Below are 22,026 nucleotides of genomic sequence, written 5' to 3'. Positions count from 1 at the left end.
ACCTCCGGCTGCAGGTACGATGGGTAGAAGGTATGAAATGTTAACGATTTCAGATGATGAAGGGACTGGAGCGTATTGTGATCTGAGATGTGTGGGGATGACTAACAGCTGAATGCGGCCTGCCTGCCGCCTTGATGCTGGGAGAGCTGGGGATGACAGCCACATGGAAGGTGACTGAAGGAAGCTACGTCCAGTGAGTTGTAGTCGTGATAGTTCAGTCATGAACCAGAATCTCCGGACTCATGGTCAAGGCAATAGACTTGGGCATGAGCTGTCCCCCTGATTTACCTTTGATCCAGCAGCAGCGCAGTCCTGTGTCGTTTTGTGCATGGAGGAACGCAGATTTTTTTTCTGCATCATTGACAAGTATGACCTCGTCAAAACGTGACAGCACGGCTCTGGCCTCAGACAGGCTTGAAAGTAGACCCACCTGGGGCAAGACCCTGACTGTGAGGATCCCGACCACTGATTCAAGCCCCCAGCCCTAAGATGCAACTAAAGGGTTTGACAGACCTAGAAAGAAAAGGAGATGGTGTTTTCAGTGTCCCAGCTATTAGTAATTAAGTGTATCTTGTCCCAGTGAGATGACTTGTACGGTTGTCACACGTAAGTGTACATGTCTCAAAATTAGGAAAATGCAAGAGCAGCAGAAAAATGGGACAGTACACTGTTTGGGAAGGAAAAAGTTAACCTTTTCTTGTAACTATGGGGCTGTAACCAGTAATAGAAGATCAGTTTTTTCATAGGTGTAGGGTCACGCAATTGTTCAGAGCAAGCAGCTCTTTTCAGCTGCTGCCAGGCGCTTTAAGAGAGGAAGCACTGATCGTAGGACCACAGCTGGGAGGAGGCAGTTCCACAGAACAGCCAGCCGGCACAGGCACCATCTCTCCTTCCTCCTTAACAGGGGACAGAGCAAGCTTTTAAAAACAGAGGAGCCTGTACTATTTCTGTGGGGTACAGAGGAAGAGAGCTGGTACTGCACTGGGGCTTCCTTCAGGGGTGGAGCCTGCCTTTAAGCATCATGCAACGTTTTAAAAATACATCCTTAGGCCTTTGCCGTGCTCCCAGGGGAAGCTGTGCAGAAAGGCAGCAGCGCCGTACCTGCCAACACAAGCTGTAAGGCAGAAAAAACTAGCCGGTAGGGTCACAGCTGAAGCCAGTGTCCCCAGCGGAGGGCAAAAGAGGAGTCCCTTCTCAGCAAGTGAGGCACAGTCAAACTCACCGTGTGGTCCCTGTTAATGGAGACACGACTGAAGGCATTTCACATGAATATGGACTAGCTCTCCCAGAAGGGACTGGGCCACACTAAAAATCAGATCCCCCACACAGAAGGTTGAGTCCTGTTGATGGCTTAGTGCTTTTCTGGCTGTAACCAACACTGAAATACTTTTTTACTGCAGCCTCCCACTAGCATACAGCTGCTGTATTCCTGTGGGGAAGGAACAGAAGTTACTGTAAGTAAGCAATACCCAGTTTTGCAGCCACCGTACTAGTCTTGTCTACTGAGTAAAGAGTAACAGGACAGGAGATAAGTCCCTACAGCTTAAAAAAAAAAAAAAAAGGCTTTATTACATGACTGCTTCAAGACATTCATCAGTGGTGGCCCGAGAAGTGAAAACAAACACATACTAGCTACACTACCAAGACATGAACTTTTTTTAATGGAGACACATTGTTGATCACAATTTACTCTGAAGTCATGAGATGCCAGCAACAGAACAGACTGAATCAGCAGGTCAGGCTGGACAAATATTTGATCGTAGCCACAGCTGTTGGCTATGGGCAGCAGCACTGAGTTACACAACAAGGCAACAGTTTCTCTTCTACCTTCCTAACAAAACTGCCAGGTAAGGCAAAGGATGGACAGCTACTGAACTGTGGTATAAACCATGCAAGAGTAACAAATGTGAGAGTAGGTGTGTAATAAATACTTGATGACATTCAAGAGGAAGGGGGGGCAGGGGAGGAAAAGGCTCATTTAAAAAAATTATCTTCTGCAAGACATTAAAGCTATTTTAAGTGTCACCACGGCAGTGGGCAGTTCACTCCAGTAGTGACCAATTGGTATGTGGATCATTTTGAAACAGTATCCCTCTTCACATGAAAAGGTTTGAACAAATTATTTACCCATTTGCTAAAGCTCTGGGGTTAAAGAAGTGATCAGTAATCAACATTTATTTCACACCTAAGCAGAATGACTAAAACTGAAGACTACTGTTCAGCTTCGTCTTCAATTACTTCAATTCTGCGAGGCCCGTAGAGTAGAACATAAGCTATATGCCAGTCTCCACCCCCAGATAATCTCAAAATATCTTCAGGTGTAACAATGCTGACTTTGTCATCATCAAATTTAATCCATTCATCTGCAAGAAAAACAAGAGGATTATCTGTAATTTAGGTACATAAAATCTAAGCACTCTTAACAGCCCCTTTAAAATGGAAGAAGCTGTGAAGGGTGGTTAACAGTGCTATCGTTTTGGGGTTTTTTACCTTGTTTCCTTTTAACCCAAGACACATAATGCCCAGAGGAACTTGATCTGCCTTGATGTGTTAGCACTGCCTGCAGGTCGTAATAGCCGCAATTATTAGAACCAATATCTGAAGGAAGAGGGGGAAAAAGAAGTTACATGAGTACTACATGAACAGTTTTAGTGTTTTTAACAGCACACAGACAAGGACACATTAGCTATTCTGCAGCAGCGTATACACAACTGTAGTTGTGTAAAACCCCATTTACAGCACAGCTGTAAATCACTGTAAACTAAAAGCAGCACCTGTCAGCCAGGACAGCCTCTCAGGAAACTGGGAATGCTGTGCATTCTCATGGCATTAATCTGTATCCTGATGTAACGCAAATACAGTGAGCTTAAAGTATTAAAATCATGATGTATGATCAAGTAAACCTTCTGGGCAGGTTTGGCCAATTACTTCCTTCAAACGCCAGCTGCTGTCTGCACTCAGGGCGAGCCATGAAACTGCAAGAACTGATGTGCTGAGCACAGGCTGCACAGCGACACTGCTGAGAATACGCAAGTACAGCAGATTGACTACTCCACAGTTAGTTCAATTACACCATTCACTTTTTCAATGGAAAAAACAGGCCAATTCCAAACGTACCAAGTAGGGCACTACAGCCCCCAACATGCCTTAACTGCATTTCTCAGCACTCCAGAATATTCAGTTTACACTGTGCTCCTGAGCTAGGCAACACTGCCTCGCGCAGCGCATCGCACACGAGCCTCTGGAAGCACCGCGCAGTAACAGTTTGGGCAAACGCGATCTCCAAAGTAATTTCTGCACAGTGCGCTCAACACAAGGGTGAATGCCTAGGGCGTTCGAGCTCCAGGCCCCCTAGATTCAGGCAACATCAGCACCAGCACAGCAGTTTCAAAAGTCCAGTTCAAGTTTTTGTTTCAATTTCAGCTTTCTACCATCCACTGACAAAGCAGCATACAAAATAACTGCGCATTACATGCACGTATCTTTTGATGAGCATGTTTTTTATGATTCATCAACTTGTCAGGTGGGTGACGATTATGTCTCTGAGCATATCAACAGCATTTTGGTTTGCCTGATCTTTCCATTCTTTAAATTTGTCAGTTTCTGAAGGTTATTTTCAAAGGCATTAAAAATAACCAGGGTTCTCAAAATATTACTACCATCAGGTCCACTTAAACATAAGTAAATGGAAAGTTACTTTAAAATAGATTTACTTCCCTGTACTCACCATCGGGAAAAGAAAATGGTTCGTATTTAACTTCTTTCTGTGCGCCATCACTTTTACTAGACTAAAGAACAGAATATGCTGAATTAATGTGGAATGGTTTTGAAAAAAAGCTTTAGCACAATCATATCAAATCCCAACATTCCATTCACTTAAACTTGTTTTTAAGCCTAAACATTTTTTGTTCAACTTGAAACGTGTTCATTACCGTATTTCTAGGTGGACATCTGAAAGCCTAATCTAAAATAAGACCACATTTTAAGGCAAACATATAACCATTTTGACACTTACTGCCTAGACTGTTTAGCCACCAGATTTACAGGTTTGTTTACAAAAAACGATTCTGAAAATTGAAGACTTTATTCCCTGTTAGGGACTTGCTAGCAGCAAAAGTGGCAACAAGAAAATACTAGAGTCAGACTCCAAGGGCTAATACATTCCGTTTTAAAATAGCACTCTTTCCTTGCTCCACGCTGTTGCAAGCCTTATTCAAACATTTAAATAAAACTGCCAGCAGTTAAGCCATGAAAAGACTAGCAAACTTTAAAAAACAACATGGCTAAAATGCTAGTGTTATAGCTTGTTTACTTTTTGACTTCATTAAAGAAAGGGAAGTCAGTTTTAGAATATGTAGACCAACTTCCTAGAGTACAGACTTTTAGCTCACTAGTACATATATTCTGAATTTTATCAGTCAGACACATAGTAGTCCCTTGTACAACCCTTTTCAGTTGGTTAGCAGGAAACAGCTACCTAGACCCCACACTGCCAGCAAGCGGCAACGTTTGAAGAGAGTAATTTTGTGTAATTCACAGAAAACCTTTAGGCATACCACTGGCAAGCAGAAGCATTACATTTTAATATATTTTGAAATCAAAATGTAAGCAACATGTTTGTCTACAGCATTTAACATTTCTCATCAAGCAGTCATATTAAAGAAAATTATTGTATTTTCATGAAAATACACACAAAGATCTAAAGCTCAATATCAAGGAGTCTGAATGCTAAATAAGAAAAAAAAATATTTAAAGATGTCAAGTTTTATCTAGTTGTTATTATTAGTACCCCAATTTCAGATGTATGACTTCTTTAATCAAAATGTCACACTTACATTCTTTGGCTGTTGATTTACTTTTTTGTCTTCTATGTCTTTGAATTTTGACCGGTAAGAAACCATTTTTTCCTGAAGGTCTGGTGTACACAGCTCATACACATCCAACATAAGAGGGAATTTAACATCCTAGGAAGTAAAAAGTATAAAGAGTATTAGCATAATTTGGTACTCCACATTAAAGCATTCTCCCATGGGAAGACAACACTTAAGTCCAATTAAATGCAACTCTTCTCACATTTATGACAACCTGATCTACTGAAATGTTGCCAACAGTACTTACCTAATGGGCTACAATACTTTCACAGAAGAAAATCTGATTCAGTATAAACAAACCATCATAAATTACTATGTTCAATGTAAATATTTAGATTCTTTGTTAATAGCTGTCATACTTTTATACTACAGAAATACCTCTGCAGGCCTATGAAAAAAAAAATGCATGTAGAACGACTGTACACTTGCAAAAATGTCAATTTTGTTATCCAAACAATCTTTTAAAATTGTTTACATGCACCTTCAATTTTTATTCCCTTGCTTCTCTTGTAAGGAACAGGTACCATCTATCCAGATGCTCCTTGGGCAGCCTGCGAGGTCTATCAGCCAAGGCCAACAGAAAGCAAAACTGGAACACGTGGCTGTTCACAACTGGCTCTTGCCATTTGTTAATCAGGAAGCCAGACAATTAAAGTAACTAATACAGTTATACAGAAGGTCTGTTAGCATAAACATTTCTCATCAACTTTGTAACGCTGTCCAGTGACTAAAAGCATAGTCCTCTCCTTAAACATTCTCCTCTGAACCACTGGTAAAGAGACAAAAAACCATCCTAACACTATGGGAGCAAACTCACTTCTGTCCCTTATCTTCTCCCCCAGGCTATTTTCATAATATAGTTTGCCACACATAGGGAACAAAGCTACATTGTACTTAAGCAAAGAAACTGCCCTGTTAATATTTGTAAATGCAATGTTAAGGCAATTTAGTAAATAACCCTCAAGTATTAGTGTCTACCTATTAAAAAAAAAAAAAATCATTGAAAAGCATAAAGAGGAATTTAACCTCAATATGCAGAAAACTTACCTTAAGAACTTTGGCATTCACAGATTCTTTCTCTTTATAAAAAAATCTAACCATTTGAATAGTCAGGTATGCTGGCAGGCGACTAATTTTAGACTACAAGAAAAATTAGAAAAAACTATTACTTTAGATATTCACAGATCTTTTACACTTTAAACACTGCTCATCCTAAACTACAAGCTATTCTGGGAACATATTTGTACACAAACACATAGGAATATAACAAGACCTCCTATTCTGAAGCTCTCTATAGTAGTATAGTCAAAGTAGTAATTTTCAACTGGTCTTAAATTTCTTGTAGCAGATATTCAGATGCTTTAGAAACATAAATCACATGCTGTACAGCAATAAGTTTGTGTTTTGGGACAGAAAATTAGAAGAATCATAAAAAGAGCCACAAAAGTACCACTCACAGATTTGATATAGAGTGCATTTCTCTGCAGTGTTGGAGACTGTTTGGTGATTTCCTCTTGAAGACGCTGTTAAAAAAACATTAAAGGTAATATCACATACATTCACGATAAAACACAACTTAAAAAAAAGCACCGCACAAATAAACAAACCGTAAACTAAATCGCATTCTGGCAATCTCTTCTGTTGCTATCAGTCATTACAACACACAATTTTGAAATTCCTTGGCAGAAAGACCATGCCCATTCATTTGTTCAGCTCTAGGCTCATTCCTGAGCCCTGACAACACTTAAAAGTTTCACTCTGCAGAAAATTTTATTCTACAGGAGTAGAATCTGCAACTGGATGGGTTATGAATCGTATCTGAAATTGATTACAAATGTGTCATGTCATGCTTAGAACATAACTAATGAAAAAGTCAAGTTCCTTGTGACAAAAATATTTGCATGTTTCTCAACTCTGTCTAAAGCAGACAGAGCTGCATGTAAGGAGACAGGTGAAGATACTCCCAGGGACCCTTCCAAATTCAGGGAAAGACTGGCCTGGTTGTTACTGTTGTGACCGTCTTGCTACAGGCAACCCAGCGTAAGAACTCTAGACCTTTTCTGGCCTGAAAGTGAGGGGTTTTTTTTTCATAATCTGTTTTATTTGTGAGCATAACTATTTTATCTTACTTTTCAGTCTAAATTCTGTCAAAAAGAAAAAGCAGATAACAAAGATTATCTGAGAACCATGCAACTTGGTCCAGTCCTGTACAAACCAGATCACTTCTTCCATCCCTGCTCTTGTGCAAATACTGTGCAAAAGCAGTTACTACAAAGGTTGTGTAGTAGCTCCTCTCCTTGCTCCTTCAGATTCTCAAAAAAATCCCTGAAAACTTAGAAACATATACATAAAAAGCACAGACTATTTTAAGAATTTCTACTTAAATGAACAGTTTAAAGATGATGTTGTGTCATGGAAAACATAATCCCCTCCAAAATCTGCGAAATTAAGTTTAATTGTTCCATCATCTGATTTTTTTTTCTTAGCAACCAAAACGCCACCCTATTTTAAAATTGACTTTTGGACTTTTTGGAAACTATTTACAGCATGCTTGAATTGTGATACTGTTCAGTCTGAAGTGAAAGCCAGCTGAACAAACAAGTAGCAAGTTGGCTTGCAGTTGCTTACCTGCATGGGGAAGACCATGTCAAGGGTCAAGAAAGTGCCCTGTTGAAGTCTGCTTTACATTAACAGGCAATTAATTTCCCCTGCTACCTCCCCATTCAACATCAAAACCAAAACATCTTGCAACTTTGTAAAGCTGGGCCAGCAGATGTCAATTCCAAGTCATAGATTAAAAACACAGGTCATGCAGAATTTCAATTAAATAAAAGTTATAATGGCTTACCAATTTCAGTCCTGTAAACAGGTATTTCACTTCTTGATTGATAAAGCAGCTAAGCTGAAGCAGATTCTCCTTTCCTTTAGTTACTTCCTCTTCTTCAGCTTCTGTACATTTCATGCTTCACAAAATTAAGGAAAACCATCACGCACCAAGAGCTGAACTACAGCTCTAGTGAAAACAACATGCTGAACAGCACTGTACTTCAAGATACTCTTGTGCTTGTACATCAATAATACTTTTACTCCTTGTAGTATAAAAACCAGAAGACTTGAAAAAGTCCTTCCTTCTAATCAATCTGTTCCTTTGTGTCTAATGACAAGTAGCAGCAGAGGCAGACAGCATACCAAAAAAGGTAAAGTTTTTAATCACCATTTCAGCTTGCGAGGCCTGCTTTATTCTTCCTTCTCCCCATTAACCACCCAGCCCCCAGGCCACAGATCATACCGTCTGCCAATAGCAAGTTATTAAGCCCTCCTGCAACATTATGCTCCATTGCTGTTTACAATAAAGTTTTTCTATTCCTGCTGCTGGCCAGATTTCCCATTTCTTTCAACATGCACAGCCTCCTTTCCAAGCCTTGTATGTCCTCTCCACTGAAAAGAAGTCCATTTATTCATTATTTTCTACACATTCTTCTAATCATTCTGTCCAACCTCTTCTTTTTCATACTTCTTCCCCAATCCTTTTCTCTCACCCACTTCCTTCTAGATATTTTTCCGTGCTCTGAATGCATTTATTCTACAAAAGCTGCCATAATGCATTTGAAGCCTCTGAAGGCTTGCAACACAACTGTTCTACCAAGTCTCCTCCTCCTGCCATTGGCCTATGCATCATTCCTCTTAGCTATGCATTCTGCTCCTCCCAACTATTTCAGGGACAACAAACACCATACTACGAGGAGAGAGATGCACGATTCTTACCTTAAAAAAAGCCTTTATGCTTTATTACTACCAAGCTATGAGATAAAGTACCTTATCTAAGGGAATGTTTCCTTGTTTATGACAAGCAAAACACACAGTATAATTCTTTCTGAAAGTGGTGGTTAGTTACACGATGGCCAGGATTTTGTAGTGGGGAAGTGGGAAAAGAGTAATACTTGGCATGTGTGCCCCATGTGGTCATAGGCTTTTTGTTCTTGCTATATAAAAAGCTACTAGAAAGTTGTCAGCTGCATTAGTATCTTACTCATCTAACAGCATGCATCTATTTTATTTCCTAAGAAATCAATCAAGCCATCTTTTGTGCATGTTTAGTATGCCAAGTGTATCAGCAACATTCTCTTACAAGCCAAACAAAGGCTATTTAGGACAATAATTACTTTTATTTGAATAAACCATGTCACCACCCTTGAAGTGGACAACTGGTAATCTCTGGGGAGAAAATCTGGTATTTAAATTCAGTGGGGTTTTTCTGTAAATTTCCACTACCAATTCTTCCTCCGCACATCATCCTCTCTCTCAAAGTATATCCAATCCTAACTTTGTGTGTACTCCTGCAACACTTCATTCCCTCTCCTCCCCACCACACCTTTATTTTGCATACTGTTCTCAACAATGCTTTTCACCCTCCCTGCACTCAACTGCTGAAGTGTGAAATTATCATCATTCTTTATGTCTTGCCTTAGTCTTTAGGATACGCTGTTTCAAATTCAATGCTGAAGAATTGGTCAATTAAACTCTTCTTTTTAGAAGATGCTGCTGTAGCTCCAGAGTCTGTCTGTAAAACAAATTATCTTACGATGTAACTTTAAATAGCATGTACAGAGAGTCTTCTTTACAGACAAAATAACCCCATTTATTTAAATTCTTTAAAGCCTATTCCTTCACCCTTCTATAGGTGCATCTTCTCCTACTTAGTCAACTGACGTAGCATAAAAATTTCAAAACAAATGCATTTATAGTACTGTTAAAGACACTTCTATATTAACAAGCAAGATTTCAATCAAAGTCACACCTGCCTGCCCCTCAACTTAAATCTGTCTGGAGTAGTCTTATCAGATTTTTGCCACTGTCAAGACTCTCCAAAAAAACAGTTTTCAAAGAAGAAAGTTGAACTAACTTCAGTTTCTTACCAGGTTGACTAGGCTAGCTGTCTGTTTGAAATAGCATTTGTGTAAGTCAAGAATGCTGTAGCACACTTTTTTCAGAAAAGAAGTTCTTATGTGCTAAATTCACCGGTTATTAGGGCCAGCTACAGCATACTCACAATCACCACCACCCTGGTCCAATACATACCTTACAAAGCGCAAAGGGGAAGTATTCCTATAGTACACCCCATAGCATAGCTGACATGATATAGGTAGCATTATGCTGATCAGGCACATCAGAAAACAATTTCATTTACTGGACTATAGATACATGTCAAAACTCAGAAAGCAGATAATCCTTAGCAAAAAATAGTGAATCACAAGTACAATATTGTAAGTCCAACTCTGGTTGAAGACTACAATTACCTCCATCACTGTATCACTTTCTATGCCTTCCAGCTTCTGCTGCAGGACCCTCATCATCTGCACCCAGCACTCATTGGCATCCTAGGAAGGGAACAGAACATGAAATCTAACTGGTAGTGTTATGACTTTGTAATATAAACCCCACCCATCTTTACACTACAAAACCAAATGTAAGGATTCCTTCACTAAGAAATTCTCCTATTCCGCCATACATTTTCAGAGCTGGTATTACATTCAACTTTTCTACACGACACAAAAACAAACACTTTACTGGGATAAATTATTTTCACAGGAGAAGGAAAGTCTTAAAATATTCTTGTTCTCAATTTCCAACACACTACAGAATTTTCAAACAGTAAGCTAATAATCGGTCTTTACCTGTTGAAGATACTGGCCTTGGTCACCCTTCTCTGCAAACTGTGGGAAGGCCATATGTAAAAACTGCAGGAGAATGATAGGTGGGATACTGGAGGAAGTTTTATCCATGGAATCAAACAAGTCTCTAAGAGCTTGAAGAAAAAGTGAATGCTTTCAGAAGTGAAAAAACAATTCAAACCTGGTAGGAAGTTTAAAAAGAATACTAAAACAGCAGCAACATTTAAAGACTGATCATTTAACAGCGTCCAATTTAATCTTTCTGATTTTCCAGGTGGCATAACAGGTGCACCTAAGATCTCATTTGTGAGCATGACTTTACATGTGTAAAGATGACAGTCCTGAGAGTTTGGTACAGTGCCTTGTCTTTCCTGGCTGCTAACCAAAAAAACACAACATTTTTGAGCAGTTTAGCAACAGTGTTTTCACAGAGGACTACACCTAGCAAAACCACAATGTATTCACTATCTATTCTCTATAGCAGCTTAAGTTTCACCAAATACAGGCAAAAACACTTTCATTTTTCCCCAACTAAGATATCTAGAAAATACTCTTGCTTAATTTCAAACCCAAGAAAACAAGTATGTGTATGCATATGTGTAGACAGTTCATAACTACGTGAAATTCAAGGAATGCTACTGATTGCATGACAATACACATGGCTTTCTTTTTTGCTCCAGACACACTACTATGTATGTCTTATCTACCCAGGCTACAGCATTTTAAATCCACAAATCACTTCAGACACCTGTTAATCCTCACGACAACCCTGTGAGGTAGGCAAGAGTCTGCATGGCCACTAATTTACAAGCAGAGAGACTACTGAATGATACTCTTGAGTAAGTGAATATAGGCAAGATTACAAGGAACCACGGTCAATTGCTTCCTCTCTTAAAGAAATATCTTCACTGACTTTGGTAAGAGGGACAACTGATATGACACAGCAATTTAAAAAAAAAAATGCCGTAAGTGTCATGCAGGAGTTCTTGACCGGCTCAGCACCAAAGAATTAACCATGAATTACTCAAACTACTAAGATTCCTAAAAAGCGGAGCTGTCACCTTACAAAGAAAATAAGGGTCACAAAGTAAGGGCAGTGGAAAGGGGAGGGGCAGGCATGGTTGTATAGAGTAACCACAGAACTTACCACCCCAAAACTCGATCAGCAGGCATACCCACAAACTGGACCTTTCCTTCCTTATATTGTTTTGTTTTTCCTTAAATGGACTGGTAGAAATCCCAGTGTCCTGGCCCAGCATCTTAGTGGGGCAATGAAATAGAGTAAAAAAAGAAAAAGTGGACAAGTAGTACCCTTGTTCAAGTGTAAGGGGTCTAACTAGAATTCTAGTTAGAACTTGGGAGATACAGGGCCATCGTGAGCTCCCACATTGTGAGCACCCAGATCACCACAACAAAGAGTAACTTTCCTTTTGAAGATACTACTTTCTATTTCAGTTATGAAATCTGGATCTTTAGGGTAAAGGCTAAGACCACTGATAAAGCATCAGCTACCACCTTAACAATAATGCTCAGCCAATAAATCATATTAAAAAATAGCAACGAAATACATATTCTAGGAGCATGGCATTAGCCTACCATTAAGTGAAACAGAACTGTACACTAAAATATTTCTATACAAACTGATCAAATCATCAGATGGATGGAGTCTGCTTTAGGAAGTTCCAATTATTTTATGCCTACCTGTTAAAACAGTTAAGAGATATGAATGATTTCTATCTAAGCCTCAGTCGCACTTGCATATATTCTTTCCTAGCCTGCAGCTACGTAGTATGTAGAGATGTATGCTTTGCAGCCACAGTCAGAATAACCTTTAGAGATATTAACGACAGAGCAAATGAATCCTCCAGTGCTAGCAGATCTGAAATTCCTAAGGCATGCACGCTAAAGAAAAACACGCAGAGCTCTAACCGCAATTTTCATCTGCAGTTAGCAGGAAATCACACACTAGCCTGTGCTCTACTCTAAGCACCAACCTGCAGTAATGTATTGAGCAGAGGCCATTTCTCCTGAAGCTCTTAAGGCACCACCATACCTAAAAGAAAAATAAATTGTATGCAATTAAACACAATCAAGAAGAGCAGTCAGGCTTTTAAATCATAAAGCAGGCAGCAGCTAGATGTATTTCAATGTATCAGAAGAAATCAAATCACCAGAACAGAAGTAACTGAAGATAAGATTTACTCACTCACCTGAAAGTCTCAGCTATTTCGTAAGCACTGCATGGAAGCAAAGGAAAACTGGCATCCTTGAGACAGTAAATAAATGAAGACTGAGAATTTTGGATACATCACTGCTGCTTCCCTAATCCATTTGCCTCAAAGACTCAACGTATTTTGAGAGAAACCGAGAAAAAGTCTGAATAGAAGCTACCCCATTTCCGAAACGTTTGCCACAACTTCTTCAGATAAGTGGAATAAAACACTTTCAGGGATAGACGGCAGACAAAATGCACAGAGATGGGGGGCAGGCTCGCTTCCTCCCTTCACAGCACAAGCGGAACAGTAAGAGGTGAGACATTTTTCCTGGGGAGGTATTTCCTACACTAAAAAAAGTATGGGAGTCCACCCATACTACTAAAACTTACCACTCTTCTTTGAGTGATTTCTTAATTTACCAGCTGCATGAGGAACAGATGGCCTCCTGAAAGCAAAGAAGCCTTCAAGCAAAAGAAGGGTCTCATGCATTCTTTAATCTCAGACTGAATTTTAAAAATTCTGTCCATTGCTAGATGATGAGCAGGAAACTTTCCCCCCTGGCATCCTACAAAACATGGAGTACCCTTGCAGAGATCAATGAAGCAGCTGGTGAGAAATTAAGCTCTAATAGTAAGCTTTCCCATGTGAGTCCTTTCAGCTCTCTCCCACTGCCATATACCCTTCAATGCTGTCGTCAAGCAGGGAAGACCAAATTAAGTCTCCAGGGGAAAACAGAGTAGCTGCCTGTGAATCTGACTTCCCGCAGAGAGCAAGGCCACATCTTGTAATGCAGTCCGCCGGTTTTATGGGGTACGTTTTGACATTTGCTATATTACATTTGTCAATTACTCTGATTCAGTGCAGTAACTCAAGAGTCCTTTACATGGAAATAAACAGACTCTTCCAAAATGACAACACTGAAAAACAAGAAAAAGCTTTAGAACAGAGTTTCTGTACTTTAAATAGTTCTCAGTGCTAATAATTAAGGTTCACCTACTAACAGAATGAAGAAAAATTTGTAAGTACTTAAATAACCAGCATTTACAGTAATCCAGTTGGGTACCAAGGTATCAAGAAAGCAGTATATTTTAAAGGAATTAAGGTAATCCAAAAATGGCAATGCTCTACCTAATCCTGGTTTTCTCATTCTAATTCATATGCAGGACACACTGCCATGTATTCTTTTTTCCTCCGACCTTCATAATTTTTAAGTTTCTTGTAGATTCCTCACCAAAAAAATAGGCCATTTACACATTTCCGTCCAGAACAACAAACAAAACAAACAAAAACCCCAGAAGTTATTCTACAATCAGAATGAATGAAACAAATTACATAAGGGCATGTCTTCTGTTCCCTACACACCCACATGACAGTAACGCCAGCTTACTCCAGTTTGCCGACACAGTAACACCCATGGTCCTGTCTCAGAGCTTCCTGCTGTACCTCCAAGTACCAAATGTCAGTAATGTCTAAATTTCATAGCTGAAAACACACTGTGCAATAAAGCCATTGAAAAAATATTCCTCCAAGGAACAGGACTCCCATATGATTCTTTAATACAGAACAAGACCATACAAACTAACACCAGAAAATAGGGTTGGGAGTTCAGTAGCTTGTTCAAGCGTTTTAAAGAAATCTTGAGAGGAGCTATTTTTTTAGCTGGCAAAACACATTCTCTCCACCAAAAGCCAGTTCCAACATACATAGCTGTCTACATAGTAGATTCCAAAATACATAGTCTGAAGTTCTTTTAAAAGTACAGACTAACACAGCCACTGGATAAGCTTTAATCAATCATTATATTAACCTTGAATAGATTCAAATAATAACAAATTGTTACGATCATCCATAACAGTATTAAGATGACCACTGCACAAAACATCTACTTCATAAGCTAAAGAAAACATTTCAGTCGTGGTATTTTTATACTGAATCCTACCTTTTAAGGGCCTCTTTCACTTCTGGCACTGAGCGGATACACTGAACCGTAGCATTCATGTAGCAAGTGTTGCCAAGGTTTGTCAATCCACATGGTAACTCCATCTACCAAAAAATTTACAAGGGTGCTTGAAGGTCTGAGAGAGATGTGCAACCATTTTTGTATAAATGCTGTAATTTGACATCAACTTCTAAAAAAAGGCATGATCAGAGATGTGTATAAACTGGAATATTCCATCAAACTTTACAAAGTTTTCCAGATCCATTTTCTGATTATATTAATCATTTCACCATTCGGTGCTATTAGAGGACATTCAGGAATGCTTGTTTACTTTAATGAAAATATTCAAGCAGGCAGTCATTCAGAAAACTCAATTATAATCTCATTCAAGTTTTGACCTTAAAATTCTATTTCCATGAAATTTCCACATGAATACATTTGTACAAAACACTGATGTTTTAATTAAAATCAGTTTTTAGTAAAACCCGGAATGTTATGAAGCTCATAGTTAGAAACAAAAGCATTATTAAACTCCTTTCCAGAAGCCTGCAACAGATCATTAAGTTGATCCTTCTGGACAACTTGTGAATTTCTAAAATTTTGACAAATGCGAAGGCCAGCTAATAATTAAACTAATCAGTTTCACAAACAACTATAAATCACAATAGAATAGCGCGCTTTTTTTCCCCCCAATCCTGCATATTTAAGTAGTTGTCCAGGAAAAGCACATCGTTTAATGAAACTGAAGTAGTACTGCATACCAATACTACTTGATTATTTTAGAAAGAGATAATTAATTTATCTGTGTATTCCATTTTTAATGAATGCATGCAGTAAGGACAATTGAATTTTGATCTATAATAAAATCAGAGAAATGCAATGTGACCAACTTTTTCAAAATGTTATCTGACACCAAATCATCTCCTTGTTTGCCTCTCAGTTATCTCCAAGTCTGTGTATAGGGTTAGCCTCAAAAATACGTAAATATCCCTCACCTGCTGATGCTGTGGAAAGCATTAAATACTCAAGCACAAAACCAGTCCTAAACTACAGATCTGTTTTCACACAGACATGGATAAAACTATTCTCATTCTGCTTGTGCAGCTGACAACAGTCATGCAACTGTTTTAAGTATGACGAAGAGCTCCTAGCTCAAATGACTGATGAGAAAATTAAGTCTTTCAAATAGTAAAAAAGGAAACAAACAGAAAGTTAATGAAAGAAATAAGACTAATTATTCTCTTCCAGACTTTACTCATATAAAGGAAAACATATAATCTATTCCACTAATGTCAAACTTATTTCCATTTTTCAGAAAGTTTACCTAATACTACCAACAAGGACAATCAAAACCCCAAATACACCCCACCCCAAACAAACCCTAGTTTCCCTTCATAGATATGAAGGAGGCAGGAAACAATTTTGCATATCTAAAATGCCCTTATTCAGGCAAAGTTCAGGACACTAATACAGCAAAGGTAATACAACTTTGTCTTTAAAAACATCAGCAATGTTATTTTTAGAAAATTTGCTAAGCTGCCTGCTCGAAGAGAAAACAGCACTAGTTACACGGCATTGAAATTGAATTCCAAACTACTCATCACTGCTACCAGTTGGATCATCAACGTAAATTTGCGTTTCTTTGAGAAGCTATAAATGCTAAACAGACGTTAGAGTTTCAAAATGCACTTTTAAGCAACTCTAAATATTTAAAAACTTGCCATTATTTTACAAGAAACCAAAGTTAGAAATATGCTTACAGCTGAAGCCAACTGCTCCTCTGTCATGTCTTCTACAAAGACGGGCCGAGCAATTGGCTCTTCCGGAAGTGCATCTGCAGAACCCATCATTAACAAGGTCATCCCCTTGAAACACAGTGAAAATAGCAATAAATATTTAAGGGCAGTTATTTCCACTTAAAAAAAGAAAATCATAAAGCTCTTGACATATTTCAGCTATTTCCCCCAAAATAAACACAAGCTTTATCATAGTTTACAGAACTGACACTGCACTGTTGTTTCTTAAGGGTATACTTTAACTTTCTCATTATCTAGAAAGTATTTATTGAGACCAATTCCACTTTAACTTTCTCATTATCTAGAAAGTATTTATTGAGACCAACTATCCATGCTAGATGTTTCCACTGAGCCTGGTGAGCTTGCCAGCAGCTGAGAACACAAGACTCCAATCGGGACTAAATTTAACATTCATGGAATACCCCAAAGTGAAGTGTTCAGAAAAGCTCCCTTCCTGATGGATCACCAGGGATCAAACATCTTCAACATTTCAGTGCAAATATTCCTCTTTCCCTTAAGTCTTAGAAAATACCTTGGAATCAAAGATAACCAAACAGCTATATTCAAATTTGGAAAAAGCTGCAGTGTTTGAGCTTCTCAGTCAACAGAATCTCAAGTTCTCAAATTCAGAATTCTCTGAACAACAAAAACATCCCTCATCTTTAGCCTAGAATCTGGGGAAACACTTCAGACAGCTGTGGATAATGATAAGGACCACAGCTCCGAGTTCGGAATTGCTTTTTTCACTTGAAAAACAAGCAGGAAAGGCAAGTGCCATCCTTTGGTCTGGCAAGTTCTGAGGACATTAAACTAACTGAAAAGGGAGTAATAACCATAATGACCCTGTCAGTTTAGCATGAAGACTAACATTCAAGGGGAGAAAAAAAGCCATCAAGTTACCCTGCTTGCTGTACTAGCATAAGGAAAAGGAGGTTTTGAGCGCATCTACACAATAAGGTCTGTCAAAGGGGAGAAAACGGCTATCTGGGGCCTTGAAAAATACAGTGCTAAGGAAAAGGATGGACAACAGAATGGAAAGAAACTGTTTTGACACTGTAAATAAATCCCTAGAACTAGTACATAACACCATTAAAATCAATAGAGGCAGTTATTAGCATAACAGTATGCAAAAAAAGACAAGAGTATTATGCACCAGGGGTTTTGCTGAATGACTCTGCAACAATAGCTGCAGCTAGACTGCTAATAGATGCTTGCAAACTAATTACAAGGGTAAGAGTAATGCTACCTAATTCAATGTGCTCAGTGAAGAACTGGAGTAAAACCCGTACGAAACAGATATTATGAGAAACCTACAAAAACGTGAATGTCCAAAAAACCCTGAAAATTTCTGTGATTCCCTGTTACAATATTATATAGCTAAGAAACACAAGTACATTCCCTTTTTGTTTTCTTCCTGAACTAGTCAAAGGTATGAACCACCATTACTAATGGCTTTGTTTTTAAACAGCAGCTGTTTAGTACAGGAGAAAAAATTTCAGCAGGTTGATAAAAAAGGAAATAGGGAGAGCTGTAACCTCAGCATGTGAAATGCAACGATTTTCTGTGCTGGGGATGGACAAGCACACTGGACCACTGACAGTGCCCACTTGCAAGCTCTCTCTAAATAACATCGCTTATTCTCATGGTCACAGACAAAATAGGAGGACTCCTGGTATGACCCAGAACTTACTTTCTTGTAAGAAAGAAAAAAAAAAAAACCATGCTCCCAAGTACCTCAGGAAGATGGTGTGATTTCCCTCCTGATACCAAAAAAAAGGTTTTTTACAAATCAATAGTGATAACTTTATAAAAATGCTTAGGTATCACAACTGTAAAATTATTTTTCTTCAAGCTCTGATTTTCAAGAAAAAGCTACCCATTCAAACAGGAACAGCAAGAACTTTAAATCTTTCTTGAAACGCCAAAATAAAAATCAAACTAGTTAAAATTTGGTTATTCCTCAGAACTTACGTTCTTTATTTTTAGGTTCCCCCAGTCATCATCCTGTATTTGAAATTAAATAAAAGACAAGTTAATTATCCTGCAGCAAAAGACAAGCAAGTATTCTCATTAATATTAATCACATATTTCTAAATATACCATTGTGTTTCATGCAAGATTCCACAATATTAACTACTGCCACATCAAATCTCATCTGATTAAAATAAAAAGCAGCCAAGCTGTTTTTTTTCAGTAAAGTTCTTCAGCTGTTGTTCAACACTTCTTAGACGTAAACAGCTTTTTGCAGAAAAGTTGCCTGTATCACATTAACCTAATAATGGCAAAGAAGTGTCAGAGAAACTTTTCTTAAACAAGCTAAAAAGCAAGAAGTTGCATTCAGACTCTGAACATTAAACGAAAAAAACCACCAAGCAGAGCAGCATTTGGTGTAAGCAGTATTTTAGAAGTATGAAGAAGAATTTTAAAACAGCAGTGTACCCCCCAACCATTTAGCAACAAACTTTTGCTGGTATTTTCTAGTAGTTGGCAATGAATCGTACAGAATCATTTCTGAAAAGAGTAGTCAGTTTAATACATACAGTGAAAGATCTTCTGGAGAAACACTTCTAAATATGGTCATTGCTCATTACATTATAATGTAATAAGGTTAGAAATAATATAAAAAACCCCACAGATTTCTACCTTCAGAGTTCCTCCTTTAACCATAACCTTCTGTCTAGCTGGCTGAACTCCAGTCAGTGCGAACAACTGGGCTTTGAAGACCATTGGAGGTTCATCAGTATTAAGCTCCACACCATCAAATTTCTCTTTTCCCCATTTCACATTAACTGCAAACAAAATGTTTTGAAACTAGATTATTTCCTAATACACAAGAATGTAATTACCAAGTTTAACCCAGTATTTTGAATTCCAGAATTTATATGTTGTTTTCAACTCTGAAACTTGCCAATCATCAATCTAAGGAGCACCTTTACTATATCAGAACATATCACTTCCAAAAAGTCTAAAAATGTCCTACAAAACCATTGTAAACAACGTGTATACTGAGAAACTTTGCAAGCAACAGATGTACGTAACAGCATCAGAAATCCTTTAGGCGAGTCTTCACAAAAGCAGTAAGAAAGAAACTCTCACAATCTCTTGGCACTGCTCATTGTAAACAAAACTTTCTGAAGGAAGTTCTGATAGGCAATTCCAGTTCAGTTTTCCATAGCATTTCCGTTCTCCTTCAATGGAAAACAATACCACGTCCTTCAAAAGCAAAGCTACTGTCTGACAGCCATAGATCTGGCTACCAGTGTCGTTCACGCAGAGCTCCATGAGGAGGTAAGCATGCATCAAGACACATCCCATAAAATAGCACACCTCCTGCTTCCTTTCAGTGGAAGGTTTACCTCACAGTGCCATTTGCAATGCCACCACCGCTACCCTCCTCAGTTTTGACAGTGTTCACACACACAACGTACCTGCGTGCAAATACAGACAGCAGCCTAGCACAGGTTGCAGCTCCAGAAGCCCTGACCCCAGTAAAGGTGCAGGACTGGAAATAGAAGCGAAGAGAACACTTGGTTCACGGAAAGTGTTAACTCTTGACACTGGAAACGGGATCTTCAGCAGAAACAGTAACCAGAATGACACAAAGGGACATTAACCTCACTGTGGTAAAGCCAGTACTAACCAAGAGCAGATAAAAATGCCTGGAATAAACCAACGTTGTATTTCTAAAGAATGGCTACACGTCTTCAGTCACTTCCAATCACTATCATAGGTACTCAAGGCTACTTTAGCAAGCTGCAGTTTTGCTGAAAATCTGCAAAACAGAGCACGTGACAACATCCCCTGTGCACAGTAAGTGGCTGAAACACTATACTTTAAGAAAGCCATATCCTTCCTTCTGCCTGTGCTTTGGTTTTACATAAATATATTATGGGAACTCCAGGGTTTTTTTCAAAATAAAACTCTTCGAGGTCATGATTTAAAAAAAATGTCCAAGAAGGTTCAGATCTCAGATGTATGCAGTGCTTGTGATGGGTAATAAGGAAGAACAACCAAAACTTAGTTTACATCAACATGCAAAGGGACTCAAATGACTGGCTTTTCAGTATTTCTAGCAGAAATTACCTTCTGATTTGCCCAACCTTCTGATTTTTTTAAAAAAATACATTTATTATTTTGACCTACCAAGCACAGATCTTTTCCTACTTTCTGGGAAGACAACCCACTCAGTCACTGAGCAAGTCAGCCGCAGTCTTTTAAGCTTTGCATTTTTGAACCATCATGCATGCACCACTAAATATCTCAAAGAGTTAGCAATTATTAATCTGTAGCGTCACTGCTTTTGACAACTCAGCACTCAAGAGGAAAGTGAAAGCATGAGTGTTTCAGAGACTGCAACCAGATTTTCACCAGAAGTTTCCAAAATAGAGGAGAAAACTGTTAATTTGAAAACAATGGAAACCAAGAAAAATGAAGGACGTTTACCCCACTGAACAGAAAACACAGCTTATGAACACTGCCACCAGGATCCCAGCTTGCCAACCACGATCAAAACAGCAGAGGAACAGGGACACAACCGTGTACCGGGGCTTTCTACAATCTGTTCCTCACATCCTAAAAAGCCGCAAGAGGCCAGACCTGTGAATCGTAAACAAGCTCTAAATGGTCTAGAAGTGTCACGGGAGGCTTTGCTCTTTAGCAGCCATCGCTAAAAACTTTCCTCCCCAGCACAGAGAGCGAGTGGGATGTGATGCAATTTATGAAAATTTTCATATCGCTGGTTTTAGCTGGGAAAAAACGGACTGGGAAGAGGGGAGGCAGATGGCCCTAAACAAATTCGGAGGCAGGGACGCAGAATTGCCGCGCACTTGGCGCGCGCTCCCGGTACAAATCCCAAAATAAAGCGGGACGGGCGACACCGCGGCAGGCCCGCGCGCGACCCGCCGCGCCCCCCGCCGCAGGGCCCCGCCGGAAGGGCCCCCGCCCGCCAGCAGGGCTCGCCCCCCGCCCCCGCCGCGCCCCGCGGCAGGCCGGGCCCGGCCCCCTGCCCCAGCGGCCCCCGCCGCCGTCCGCGGCCGGGCGGGCCAGGCGCGTGCCGTGCGGATCGGCGGGGCCGCCGGAGGAGCCTTCCGCCCGCCCCGCGGGAGGCACCGCCCGCCCGCCGCCGCCAGTGGCGGGAAGGGCCCGGCGGGGGGCGGCGGGGCCGCTGGGAGGGCCCGTCGCTGAGGCGACGGCAGCCGCCGCCGCGGGCGCTGGCCCCCCGCCGCGGGCCAGGCCGGCGCGGGCGCCAGGGCCGGCTCACCTGAGAAGAGCGGCATGGCGGAAGGGACGGGCGGCGCGCCGTGTCCCGGGCGGGCGCGGTGGCGGCGGGGAAGCGTATGGGCGGCGGGGAGCGGCGCTGGCGGGGAGGGAGCGGGCGGGCGATGGCGGCGGTTCCGGCGCGTCCCTCCCTCCCTCGGGGTCTCATTCAAACCGGCCCCTCAGGATGACGCTGCAAGCGGGCCCCGCTCTCCGGAAGCGGGGCGGCCTGCGCGCGCAGCGCCGGAAGGGCGGGGCGGGGTGGGGCGGCCGCGA

General features: G+C 40.2%; 1 protein-coding gene across 2 annotated transcripts; it reads right to left on the bottom strand.

Annotated features, from left to right (window-relative positions):
• Positions 1-1,633: 1,633 nt before the first annotated feature.
• USP14 (ubiquitin specific peptidase 14) lies at positions 1,634-21,988 on the bottom strand. 2 transcript variants are annotated; one of them, XM_055703471.1, is made up of 17 exons: positions 21,755-21,988; positions 20,135-20,266; positions 19,138-19,283; positions 18,466-18,498; positions 16,459-16,563; positions 14,699-14,802; positions 12,538-12,596; positions 10,547-10,677; positions 10,169-10,249; positions 9,353-9,432; positions 7,720-7,834; positions 6,329-6,394; positions 5,919-6,011; positions 4,836-4,964; positions 3,728-3,788; positions 2,491-2,598; positions 1,634-2,363 (listed from the first exon to the last, which is right to left on the bottom strand). In XM_055703471.1, exons 3-17 carry the CDS (start codon positions 19,219-19,221, stop codon positions 2,212-2,214), a joined length of 1,401 nt encoding a protein of 466 aa, XP_055559446.1. In that variant the 5' UTR covers positions 19,222-19,283; positions 20,135-20,266; positions 21,755-21,988; the 3' UTR covers positions 1,634-2,211. The 2 variants fall into 2 exon arrangements, with proteins under 2 accessions (XP_055559446.1, XP_055559445.1); XM_055703470.1 differs by lacking the exon at positions 20,135-20,266.
• Positions 21,989-22,026: the final 38 nt, after the last annotated feature.

The sequence above is a fragment of the Falco cherrug genome, chromosome 3, assembly GCF_023634085.1.
Source record: "Falco cherrug isolate bFalChe1 chromosome 3, bFalChe1.pri, whole genome shotgun sequence".
Taxonomy (NCBI): domain Eukaryota; kingdom Metazoa; phylum Chordata; class Aves; order Falconiformes; family Falconidae; genus Falco; species Falco cherrug.
The sequence above is the reverse complement of the archived record's forward strand: the minus strand, read 5'-3'. Positions and strand labels throughout refer to the sequence as shown.

Excerpts from the sequence above, each read along its gene's own strand:
- USP14 (XM_055703470.1), bottom strand. Across the intron at positions 16,564-18,465 it reads GGAACCTAAAAATAAAGAAC|GGGATGACCTTGTTAATGAT; the intron begins GTAAGTTCTGAG and ends CTGTGTTTCAAG. Across the intron at positions 6,395-7,719 it reads TGTTTACAGGACTGAAATTG|CGTCTTCAAGAGGAAATCAC; the intron begins GTAAGCCATTAT and ends TTTTTTTAACAG.